This window comes from Branchiostoma lanceolatum, chromosome 19, assembly GCF_035083965.1.
Source record: "Branchiostoma lanceolatum isolate klBraLanc5 chromosome 19, klBraLanc5.hap2, whole genome shotgun sequence".
Taxonomy (NCBI): Eukaryota; Metazoa; Chordata; class Leptocardii; order Amphioxiformes; family Branchiostomatidae; genus Branchiostoma; species Branchiostoma lanceolatum.
Window position 1 is genome coordinate 9,153,756 of NC_089740.1, and position 12,953 is coordinate 9,166,708.

The following is a 12,953-nucleotide window of genomic DNA, read 5'->3' on the forward strand; positions in this document are numbered from 1 at the left end:
TAGGTTTAATCATTACTAACTTTGTATGGAAGCTTTAAACAGAACAAACCAAGCATTTGTAACAAACTTTATAATAACTTGTGTATAACTGTTACATACTTAGATTCTAATCAAAGTGATCATATGGCAAAACTATTGTAACAGTTACAACTTGCCTGCTGTCCTAACTTGTGCCCTATCCTACAATTTACCAAGTCTTAAACAAACTGGAACCAGAAACTACTATGAATTTTCCTATTATAGTGTTCTCATCCTCCAATTTGGGTGTAATCGTCGACCTGACCAAGGGAGTTGAGACCAGAAACTACAGAATGATTATTACACATCGAGTGAACCTTGAAGCAGCATGTAACCATGAAACTATCACAGATGATTGTGGAGTTGCTGGAAAAGCAGTACTGCATCAATATACGAAGGCTTGTCTGAAAAGACTGAAAAGAATCATGACATTTTTGTATTAGACTACACAACTGAAAGTACAATTTAAAGCTTTTACATTCAATTTCCAATAAAATCAATGACACTTAATATGATGAAGAATGTTACAGTGAAACTATATCCTTGTACTATTACGGTTGTATGTCCTGGATTAAAAACATCACATTAGGCACATTGAGGTTGCTATTATACTACAAGAAAAAAAAAAGACTGACTCTGACTATCGTAGTTACACTCGTTTGCTATCACCAAAAGGACCGCCGTCTCAGAAACCAGTTGCTGTGTAAGCTTCAAATACACAAGAATGCACACACATAGCTTCATACGTTTTCACAGAGTCATGATGCAACCTGTCAATCTCTCTTTGTGTTGATTTTCTATGGTTTTCCAATGCACCGAGATCAATACAGTATCTGAGTCTATAGAATACAACACATTCAGAAACTCCTTCCATTGTTGCTAAATGAAAGATCCTCATCCCACCTGGTGTGTGGTACATAACAAACCATAACTCTACATCAGAATGTGAGTACAGATACAGACATACAAACAGATAGTCGGCACATTTCCCTACTTGTACCCCTCTTGGTAAAGGGCCTGTAGAGCGTCCTGGGCAGCCTTTCTCCGAGCTGCTTTCTTTGAGCTGGCCTGGGCCTGGAATGTCCTGTCACCGACTACAGCTGCTAGCTGAACCCTGGGGCAGTAAGGCAGGCAGAGGGAGACTGTTAGAGGGTCAGGCCTTACTAGGACATGAAAGAAAGAGAAGGATGAGGGAGGGAGAGATAGGGTAGATAGATGGAGGGAGGCAGTCTTGGTTGAAAAGAGGGAGGGATAAGATTTAGGGGTTAGGGGCAAAGGAGAAGAAGGTAAAGGAAAGGCAAAAAATAAGAGGAAAGAAGGTAGTGTTGTGGGAAGGAGAGACTTGTGTTAAGAGAAGGTCCAAAACAAATCTTAAGAGAGGAAGGAGAGGTAGGATTCGAGACTGAAAAGGAAGGAAGGTAAAAAGACAATGAAAAATAAAATGTCTCCAGACAAAACATGAAAGTTTGTTTTACAACATAAGGTTTAGATGTTTGTCTGCTGTGACAATATTATTATACTGTGGAAAGGCCTTACCTTGGCCTGTGTGCAGGTCCAGTGACTGAGATGTCCTGGAAACAGATCCTGAGGCGGTTCCTCTGACATAGCTCATTCAGCTGGACTATGGGATGGCCCTGCTGTAGCAGTGTACTACTGGGGTGGGCTGTAGGGGGAAACAAAGATAGAATGTATTATTCTGATATCTGCTTAGATATATATTCCAATTGACGTAGCATGGACTCTTAGAATTCTGATCAAATTCTTTCTTGCTCTTTTCATAGCACTGTATATACCACAATACTTAAAGCGTTAGGTGCAATTCATCAAGATATTTAATTGTGGTCACAAAAGGGTTTGACTTCATTTGATATAGAAACAAATCTTGCCTTGAAGTACATGTATGGGGAAAAGAGCATGATATACGGAGATAAAAACATGGCTGCAGAGAGATACAGATATAAATGTATAAAACTAACAAACAAAAAAACAAACCAGACTCACCTGACGTTGCCACTTGTCTGCTTCCCTGTGGGGTAACCCTGGCAACTGACCCCTGATGTCTGATGACCTGGCTAACCTTTGACCCATCACGACATCCTGCCTCATCCACAGTGGCCTCCTCATGACCACAAGATCCTTGAGCCTCCTTCTCTTCCTCCATCTGTGGTTTTCTCATGTCTGAAGTGTACAAAGCTTTTGGCTGAGTCCAAGCCTCATTCATGTCAGCTTCCTCTTGACCACAAGATCCTTGAAACTCTGCTGACTCTTCTTGCTTCTGTGGTTCTCTCTTGTCTGATGTGTATAAAGCTTTTGGCTGAGTCCAAGAACTCTGTTCAACTGGACCAGTAAGACTGGACACAGCTTGACCAGCCCTTCCTTCAAGACTGACAACTGCATCTTCTTCATCAGATGACACTTGAACAGGTGAGTTGTGAACATATTGTCTCAAGTCTATACATTTATATGCTTGTACTTGTGAAGTGTGCACAAGTCTTTGGCTGTTTTGTGTTTCAAATGAGTAGAAAGTTTCAGGTTCCTCTTTTAGGACATTCAAAGACATTTCATCTGTGAGGTTTGTACTGTCACCAGGCAACACCTCCATGACATTGATTCTGCTCCTGCTGCAGTACTTCATCTGATTACTAGATGTCCCTTCTTCACTATCATTGATCTCTGCCTTGATGGTGCCGCAGGTAAGGAGTCTGGAGTAGCTGTCATCCAAGACTTTGGTCTCTTCTACAGGCTTATCCTTCATATCAAAACTTGTTGTATCCTTTGATTCCACTTTAGCTACATCCTTTGGTGCCACTTTGGTTGTATCCTTTGATTCTTCTTTGACTTTCCAATAGTCTATCAAGAAACTCTTAGGTGATCTTGGTCTCTGCCACCTCGCACTTTCATTTTGTTTGCTCTTCTCAGAGATACGCAGACCCTCTGGGTTCATAGGGGCTTGTTTTACATCTTGGTAGAACACGTGCTGATCAGCACCAAGGACAGGGGCACTGTCTGTACAGCTCTGTGGTGCCTGGGATATGTCTAGCCTGATGTTTTGAGTTTTCCTTTCCATTGTCAAAGAATGTACCACACCTTTGGCACCACTAGCACTGATCCTCTCTGAACCTCTAAGCGAGACATCATCATTAACTTTGTACAATCTTGCACTTTCCACTGCACTCTTGGTCTCTGCTGATTGGTAGAGGTCCTCTGACTTTTTTGGTCCCCCCAACTTTCTCCTATGTTCAGCCTGTGCATTTTTCTCAACTGGACACACATTCCATGTTGGATCAGTTCTTGAACAGCCCCTTGGATGGCAAACTAACAGTTCAGCACCAGGGACAGTACCCATATGGTGTGCTCTGTCGTTGATATTTGTTACTCTATGTTGTCCTGAAGGGATACAGGAACCCATTCCAGCCTTTGTCACCACTTTCACTGGTTCAAAACTGCAGAGGTTTGATTTTATGCTGCTCCTTGTCTGTTCCTGGCTTGTGGCATTTCTCAAACTCTGACAAGTACTTTTACCCGCTTGCTGCAGCATACTATCACTGATCATATGCTGTGATGCTCCATACTGAACACCAGTCTGTCCCACAACCTTACTATTGTCCTCAGTCCTGTTGACATCTCTAGTGTTGGGAGTCATCTTTCTACCACCAGCCACATTCAGAGGGCTCACTGCTGACTTGATTGCCTGTGCTAGCAGCCTACCTAAATTGTCTCTCTTCCTGTGCATACTCAAACCAACAGACTGGCTGTCATGATGAAGATGCCAGTTTTCCTCAGTATCTGTAGTTTTGGAGTGTTCATTTTCATGAGGTACATCTGTAGCTGTGACGTTACTCTGATTTCCAGCACATCTTTGTCCATGTCCCAATTTTCCACTTGTTGCCTTTTCTTTATCATCTTTCTGATAAATGTTCCATGCTGTATCAGTTCTGGTACAACCATGTGGGTGAGTGGCTATCTGTTCAGCACTAGGGACAGCACCCATACAGTGTGAAGATGCCATCTTGCAGTTTGTAGCAGTAATGCAGCCATGTCTTCCTCCATACTGTTGTTGCTGTGTAAGTGCAGGTTGCCTTGGAGCAACATTAGTAGCAGTTCTCCTATCACATTTTCCCTGCACTTCAAAAGAGTTGGCACTGCATTCTCTTTGTCCAAACACATTTTCCACTCTCGGTCCAACATGGGTAGAGAGTGAGGATCCTAGTTTGGTTCTTTGATTTGTTCTGTCTTTGTTTTGACCTTCAGCATTGAACAAGATGTCTGACCCATGACCTGCTTGCCCTATGACCTCACCCCTGGTTACTCTGCTGCTGTCCTGTAGTTCTGCATACACTCCTCTGCCAATGGCTCTTCTTGGATCTGTCCCAATGTCTTGGAAAGATGAGAAGCTCTCCTTAGCACTGCCATCCAAGAAACTTTGTCCTGAGACATATTCCTGTCCACCTCTGCTTGCTGCAGTCTTTACTTCATCACTCCATTGCTGGTCAAACCTAATTCTGAACTGCTGCTGTATTCTATCTGAACCAGCATATGACAGAGAACTCTGACTACTAGTGAAGTTTTCTGAAGAATTTTTCTCAACAAGTCCTGACCTAAAAACCCCGTGTACATCCTCTTTGTACACTGACTGATTAGGTATCAATGAGCTACTGGTTCTTCTTTGCTGATGCTGCATACTTGCCTCTGAAGAAAGCTGGGGGTTTAAGTTTCTCCTTGCAGTCCTTAAAGCAGGACATTCTGTGCCATAACTCCTCATTGTCTCTTCTTGACAAGCTAGTATAGGTGGGCTATCATGACTTTCAAATGTTTCAACCAGGAACTGCTTTCTGGATGGTCCTGTTGGTGCTGGAACATGTGGATGAAGTTTAGGAGGAAGGGAAGAAGGTGTCTTGATGAAGAGAGGAGACTGCTGATTGGCTCTTTCACTGTCACACAAACCACAAGAATGCAGCCTGCTCTTGAGACGTGGTGACTTGTCAACTGAAAGGTCTACCATGACATCTATGTCAGCCAAGGGTTCCTGCAAAACACCATTGTCTGTTGGCGTTACAAAAGATCTCTCTGCTCTGTCCTGTACTTTGTGGTCGTCTCTGGTTGTCTTAGAAGCGTTGGGAAGTTTTGATCTTTTGTTAGGTTCCTCAGAGGTGCTTGCAAAGTAGCTGACTGAGTGCTTGAGGATGTGTGGTGGTGTCTTGGCAGAACTGAAGGCTCTCTGTGTCTTACTCTTAGAGTCTTGTTTGGTCTTGACAGTGCTGTCTTTCTTGGAATCAAATCTTTCAACTTCAGATTCAGAAGGTGAAACACTCAAAGACATCTCTTTGCCTTGACAGAAGTGTCCAGGCTTTTTACTAACAGTCAGCTTACTTTTTCCAAGGTTTCTGCTAGAGAGTTGGTTCTTCTTTGGTATTCTGAAGTTTGAAAGTCCTTTCTTCACTTGACTACAAGTACTGCTTACTGCATTCTGGTTCCTCATTTGGTTTTGCACTGAGCCTTCAAAGGATTTGTTTTTTGCTGCAATGATGTTTGAGTTGAAGCAGTCTTCTGTAGACATCCCAACAGACATGTCTGGCTTGTTCTGCTTGTGTGAAAGGACCAGCTTTTTTACTGGTGTCCTCCGAACATACCTGCCACACAGGCTGAGAGACCTCCTCAATGTAGTGGTAACCTGTGAGTTCTGGTTGCCTGTAGCACTCTGCTTTTTGCTTTGCAAAGATGCTGGAGATGACTTGTTTCCATTTGTGCAGAAGCCTTCTTCTTCAAGATAGTCACTGTCTTGGCCTTCAGAAACAGAGCGGACATCTACATCTTCTTCTGCTGTGCTAAGACACCTCCCAAACTTTGTTGACTCTTGAGAAGACGTGGATGCTATGTCTTCCTCTTCCTCACAGGATGATATTGGCAATGCAGGTCTCTTACCATCCTGATCACATCCTGACCAAGCTGAGACGATGTGGCCTGATCTGGAACTTTCTCCCTCAGTCGCCATATCTACATGGAGATTCCTAGAGGTCTGAGTAGATGAGGCTGTACTGGTGTGGAGATTCCTGGAAGCCTTGGTAGATGCCACTTGCTGCTTTGTGACTGTCACAGATGGAGCAGTAGTTTTCAGTTGTACCTGCCCCTTCCTAGCAACTCTGCCCTGTCCTCCACCTAACATCATCCACCGTGTGGGTTTGTCGCAAACCTTCCTTACCTGGCCAGTCCGCTGCATGTGGAGTAAAAGCCTGTGGGTCTCCTTGGGCTTCGAACCCAGGGCCTTTGCTACGTCGTCTCCTGTCATCACCAACATGCCCTGTGCTTCCTGTATAAAGTTTATCAGCTTGGTTTCCATGTTTCCAGCTGGTTTGTTAAGTGAGGGGGCAAGTGTAGCAGGCATGATCCGTGTTTTGTTCTGTAGAGAATCTGTACCACTTGTACTACTCTTACCTTCCTTAACTGTGGTTTGGGACATTGTTTTCTTCACTTTCAGTCCTAATTTGTTTGGATTCTTTTTCACTGCAGTTGCCAATGCTCTCTGGGAAGACACTGTGGTAGGCATGAGCCGTGTCTTGTTTGGTACTTGGTATGAAAGCTCAAAATCTGTGTCCTTTCTACTACTGCAGTCTTCTCTATCTGTGAATTGTGAAGTTGTTTTCTTCACTTTCCCTTTCAATCCTTTGTCTGCATTCTTTGAATCAGCCCTTACCTTCCTTTTCACTTCAGTTCCAACAAGTTTCTGTGATGACGACTCATCATCTGTGCTACTTCTGTATCTGCAGCCTTGAACTGTGGTTTGTGATGATGTTTTCTTCACTTTCTTCTTCAGGCCTTTGCCTGCATTCTTTGGCTCCATACATTCTTTCCTTTTCACTGCAGTTGCAGTATTTCTCTGGCAAGACCCTGATGTTGAGGATGATTTCCTAGTTGTGGTCCGATCCAGCCTGGACAGAAGTGTTGTTGATGGTTTGATCTTGCTACCTGGTGGTCGTCCTAACTTTCTCTTAGTGGGAGCTTCTTCAGGATTCCTCTGGGCTGAGACGTTGTCCTGGGATGATGTTGTCTGTTTTGTTGTCACAGATGGAGGTTTTGAGGAAATACTGTTGGATGGTGGTACCCTAACACCGTGTGCTGAAAAAAAAGGGAATGAACATTGAAATATCATACGTTGTTGAAGAGCAATGCTAAACACAGTTTTTATGCAATACAGGAACCACTATTAACAGTAAGTCTTACAACATCATTTGCTATACAATACAATAATATAATAGAATTATGAAACACATAATGGCTCTTGCAATTGCCTTCTAATGATTTTGCAGTAAGAGGTCACTGCAAAAACACAATAAATAAAACAGCAGCAAACATTTTAAGGACCTAGAAACATTATGTTTAAAGAAAGAACATTCATAGAGTTGATACATACCTTCTACTGATGAGCTTTCCTGGTGAACTGCTTCTTCATCTCTCTCCTCATTCTCTTCTTCCCTCCAATCTTGGACAAGAGGTGACCCCATGGCACAATGTCCACTGTCCTGGAAAGGAGAAGCGGGGATATGTTTTATTCCATCATTCATGTATAGAATGCTTACTGAAAACTTATAACATCATTAAGTCATTCTGCAGTTTTAGTTCTGTGCTGTGTATATGTCATGGTAGATTTTGTAATCAGCCAGAATTGACAACATTTGTCTTGCAGAGATCCCAATCGGAGTCTGTATATTTTTCTGTGCATGTGGATATTTACTAAAAAGATTTTTTCAACTTTTATTTCTTTCGCTTCAGATTAATGGTGGACTTGAAACTCAGGATTTATGAATAGGAGACCAAGCTGACAAATTCCTAAAATCCTGATTGCAGTCTCTCACTCACTCACTCACTCACTCACTCACTCACTCACTCACTCTCACTCACTCACTCACTAGCTCACTCTCACTCACTCACTCACTCACTCACTCACTCACTCACTCACTCACTCACTCACTCACTCACTCACTCACTCTCTCCCGTAGCTTAGTCTGCCGTAGGGGCAGCAAAGCGTTCAGCAAAAGTTCTCTGCTGCTTACTGGTACATGTAATATGTGATTTCTTGGTTGATATCATGGCTGCAGCAGATCTTACATTTCTGACTTCCTCAAGAGTTCTGGACCCCCGTGTAGACTTCTTGGCCGGCGGGTGCGGTGTCGGACTGGCTGGTTTGGGCGCAGCCGGCCCGTGTAAGTTCCTTCCGGGATACGTCTGAAGCTTCATGCGCCAGGTGGCATAGGGGGTGGTCTGAGGGAGGGCAGAAGGGAAATAATTAATTCAATATTAAGTTAAAGTTTTAGGATAAAAAGTATGGCAATGTAGGACTAGTGGTTAGGCTGCTGGGCTCAGAATCTGAAGGTCCTGGGTTCAAATCCTAACGGAGGCCCAATGCTGTACCCTTGGGAAGAACTCAGGAGTGTCCTGGTGAAAATCGGTATCTACTTTTGGTTAGGGGAGGTTATATTGAACTTTGCAGTTGCACACATAATGTTGACTTCAAATGCACTGGTGCAGATTGATATTTGCATAGGGTTGCATGTGTAAAGGTTTTATTGCGCACAAGTACAGTACACAGCATTTTCTGAGCATTTAAATGTTAGAAAAAAGCATCCTTTGTTGCATTACTTGTAACGTCATATAAAATTGCAAAGTTAGCTATAGAGTTTCAGGTTCAAGTTCTGAAGAGAGGTAGTAAGGTTTGTAATGTTACATTCTACTTTATATTGTTTATACAATTTGTTTCTGTGCACCTACATGTAAATCTTTAGATAAGGTAGAGCACTTATTCCCAATAAGCATTTAGTTTGAACCTAAGGCGTGGCCAAAAATGAATTTCGGAACTATGTGGAGTGAACTTGTACAGACAGGTTCAACTTGAGCATGACGGCTAGATCAAAGGCTCTGGTTTCTTTAACTCATCGCCGATGAATGTGACCCTGATGTTTCTATTTTTCTGAGTCACAGACACTGACACCGCCATCTCTGTCCTTGGTGCTGAATGCCATCCGTAATGGCAAAATGCATGATCCAACGTTACATTTTGTACTTGTTGTAGAGCCCTCGAACACATACAGACGGACCATTTTATCATACCACAGAGCGTGACACATATGTCAGACCCGGTTAAGTTCAATGCCACAGTCTATCACCATCTAGGGATAACATAGCACTGATAGCAAGATAGAATACAGCACATATGTCCTCGTATGTTTGTCTCTAACTTTGGCGAGTTGAACAGAGCAAGAAAAACAACAACAACAAGCCCTACCTGAACCTTTTCCACGAAGCCGGCCCGCCATAGCCGGGCGAGTTGCTGCCCCACGCTGCGCCCGTCGAGACCCAGGGCGGCCGCCACGTCTGCCGAACGGAAATGGAGGCCGGCATTGGAGGCAAAGAACTGGCAAACCTTGTCTTTGTTGGTCAAACCTTGGTCCGCCATTTTACCCTTGATGTTGTGGAGGTCCTTGTCCCAGCGTGTGATCAAGTCCTGTGATTGGTCAGAAGTATAGCAGTGGTGTAAAGCATCTGCACGGTCTAAAAGCGACGCCTAGCAGTCTAGGATATCATTGCAGCTAGAGCAACACTATATACTGCAAATATCGGACAAACCGCAAGGAGTCCCCACTGCCACGTGAGGGTGAATTGACCTGTAGCGTTCCAACGCCGTCGGTAACAATCGTGGATCACTCGGATCATTTACATGCGGCGAACCAATTTTGAGAGAGGTATTTGTCCCACGCAAAAACAACGAAAACGCTTTCGGATTCTTTGTTTGTACATGTCGAGCTACCCACAACACGTGAGGTTCTCTATTCCCAACATGACACGATGATATCCCACGGTAATAACGTATATACGTAATTGAGGTAGCAGAACACGGTATTGGACAGTTTGGGACCTATGGAACTTTCACAGAGGACTACATACATTACAGGAATATATACTGGAACAGCTCCCCCCCCCCCCCAAGTTACATTGCAATGATATATGGCTTCACGACACACGTTTCCAACAGCAATGAGATTTCACGCCCACGTCTCTCAACCAATCAGAGAGGCTCTCTGTGACGCCGACACGTACAGCAGTTAGCGATGTAATCTTCTGTCTCTTCTCAGAATGATTGTTGTTTTTTTTTGTCGTGTAATAAGGCACGAAATATACCAGACTTATTTGATTGCTAATCGGGAACTGGCGGAGACGGGAACCTCTAGACTGACATTCACACCGCTAGTGCTCGCTGACAACATCATCTTGTTTTTCTCGGGGACAGCATCGAAGGTGAACCTTTCCAGTCGTTTTTAGTCTACAGAAAAGGCAGTAATCAGTCATATCGGCACACAGGGCAATCGTGACATTTCCATTCGTATTTGGCTGAATCATTTGGAAGAATGAAGACTGCTGTGTTGTCAGTATATGGAGTCTTGCAGTCACAAAAACAAGGCAAAAGTAGTCCGCTGTGGTTCACTATTATTGTTCTTTGCTTGGTCGTTACCTCAATGAGAGGTTTCGCTCACCCACAAGGCTGCAAAGTTTCAAAGAATGCCGTTGGTACGTATTTTCCATGGGTGAAGTTGATTTGCCGTAGATTGAAGCTGACAACATTCCCTAAAAGCGTACCGACTGATGTGTTCTACCTGGATGCTTCCTCAAACCGCATTAAGAGCCTTAAAAACGTTCCCATACTGAAGCAGCTTTCTTCGCTCAATTTGAACTTTAACCAAATTGAGACTGTTGACTGGGGGTCTCTCCGCAGCTTGCCAAATCTAAAATTCCTCCATTTGATGTACAACCAAATCACGCGCGTCAGCTTAGATGCTGTCGTGAAGCATTTACCCAAACTGTCTGACATTAATCTGTCAAATAACAGACTGGCCTCTGTCTCCTTACATGAGTTGGGATATCCGTCTCTGGATATCATACAGGTTTACAACAACCCCTTTCACTGTGACTGCACAATGCTGTGGTTGATGGGTAAACTCAAATGTCTGCTACAACCGGATGAATCAGCTTTATACTCTAGTACAGCCCGCTGTGAAATGTGTGAGGGCTGCTTTCTGTCCTACCATACTGTCACTGACACAAGTGCTTTTAGATGCGCCAGCCCTGACCGCCTAAAGGGAATGTCCTTGTCAGAAGTATCACAAAATCTGATGGGGTGTGGAGTTGACAAATTGGTCTCTACAGCAACAACAACAAAGTCCTCCGGTCTGCAGACAACATTGGAATATGGAGACGGAACTACTGCTGGCGTTTCTACTGGACATCTACAGGCGTACGGTAGCACATTAGCGCCGCCTAGCGACATGCAGAGATCTCCCACTGAAGCTGCCCACCCTGAGGCGAGGCCATTCCAGATCACCAACGGTACTAGCGAAGTAGCCTCGTTAGCTCCTTTGCCACCGACCAACCAGCGACTGAACTCCCGATGCATCCACAGCGCGGATGCGAGTGTTTTCCGATATGCGTTTGTCTCAAGCGGTCCTATCTATTAAAAGGATGCTATTAAAAGAAACCCACGATGCAAGTAAGATGCAATTTAATTTTTAAGAAATCTGTCGTATTTTTCTGCCTTAACAGCCCCATGTATTCAAAACGCCGCCTACAAAGTAGAGGCATGGTGAATATCAGACGTCGTAAAAATGAACAGTAGTATCATCACCACACTGTGGTACCAGTACCTAAGACTTCAAAGCCAAAGGGAGCAGAAGAATTCGTGTAGACATATGAATGAACTTTATTGCTCAACAATTTTACATGGTACAATGTATGGCATTAAAATTTAGAAGAAAGATGTATTTTCACATACATGTAATTACAAAGTAGATATAAAGCTATTTGAATGTCCGATCTTGTCCCAAACATATGACGCTGCACTTAAAGCAAGCGACATTTGATTTCGTCATGCTCGTATTCTACGTCGTCGTCATCAGAAATGTCGACGTCATCAGAAGCGTCGGAATGATGACGTTCGTCAGAAGACCTTTGGTCGCTATAGCAACGTTCTTTGGTCTGCGTTAAGTCGTCACTACTTCCTTGTTCTGTCTTATCAGTGAGTTCCAAATGTCGCAATGTCAAAACCGTCCCAAGGACATCTGCGCATGCGCCAACATCACCGCTCTCCTGTCGACGAGGAGTATGCTGGGATTCTTGATGACGCACTTGCAAGAGGACTTCCCGCACATGCGCAGCTGAAGGTCGATCTTCAGGAGTGTACGCAAGCATGGTCAAGCACAGGTCTTTCAGAGGGCTTCCCGACGGAAGTGACTTCATTAATCTTCTATACAGGTTAAGTTTAGGATTATCAATAAGCGCTTCAAAGATGGGTTCGCCTTTTATAAGCAGTCCCAACTTTCCTCTTGCGACGGTTGTCAGGTCTATTAGTGAAGCGAAGACCACTCCCATAGAGAAGACGTCGCATTTCTCGGTGTAAGGAGGTTGGACGACTTCAGGAGCCACGAAACATGGCGTCCCCTTCCCCGACACCAGTCCCCCTGTCCCGCCCCCTGTCACGGCCGTGTACAACTTCGCAAGCCCGAAGTCAGCTATCTTAGCCTCCGGGCACCACGGCCTTCCCGTGAAGAGAATATTGGCGGGCTTGACGTCACGATGGACGATGCCATTCTCGTGGAGGAACGCGATTCCCGCCGCCACCTGTCTCATGATTGACAGGTCTAACTCGCGATCGTATTCGTCTGACAGAACGAAGCCGTCCATGTCACCCAGGGGGCACAACTCCAACACAATCCACATGGACTTACGCGAAATAAAAGCCTGGTAGAACCTGACGAGATGTTTGTGCTTTAAGCTGCTGAGGGCCAGTAGCGGTTCTAGTTCGGCGGCGGCGCCCTCTTCTCCCACCGCCCGTAAGCGGCCAACGGAATGGAGGGAGCGAAACGCCAGCCAGTTTGATCTCCGACTGCTCTTCA

General features: G+C 44.4%; 1 protein-coding gene across 1 annotated transcript; it reads right to left on the reverse strand.

The window, feature by feature from the left end:
* Positions 1-727: 727 nt before the first annotated feature.
* Positions 728-3,052, reverse strand: LOC136425703 (uncharacterized). The gene is made up of 3 exons (XM_066414641.1): positions 2,020-3,052; positions 1,555-1,681; positions 728-1,132 (listed from the first exon to the last, which is right to left on the reverse strand). Exons 1-3 carry the CDS (start codon positions 2,960-2,962, stop codon positions 1,009-1,011), a joined length of 1,194 nt encoding a protein of 397 aa, XP_066270738.1. The 5' UTR covers positions 2,963-3,052; the 3' UTR covers positions 728-1,008.
* Between the last annotated feature and the right edge of the window lie 9,901 nt (positions 3,053-12,953).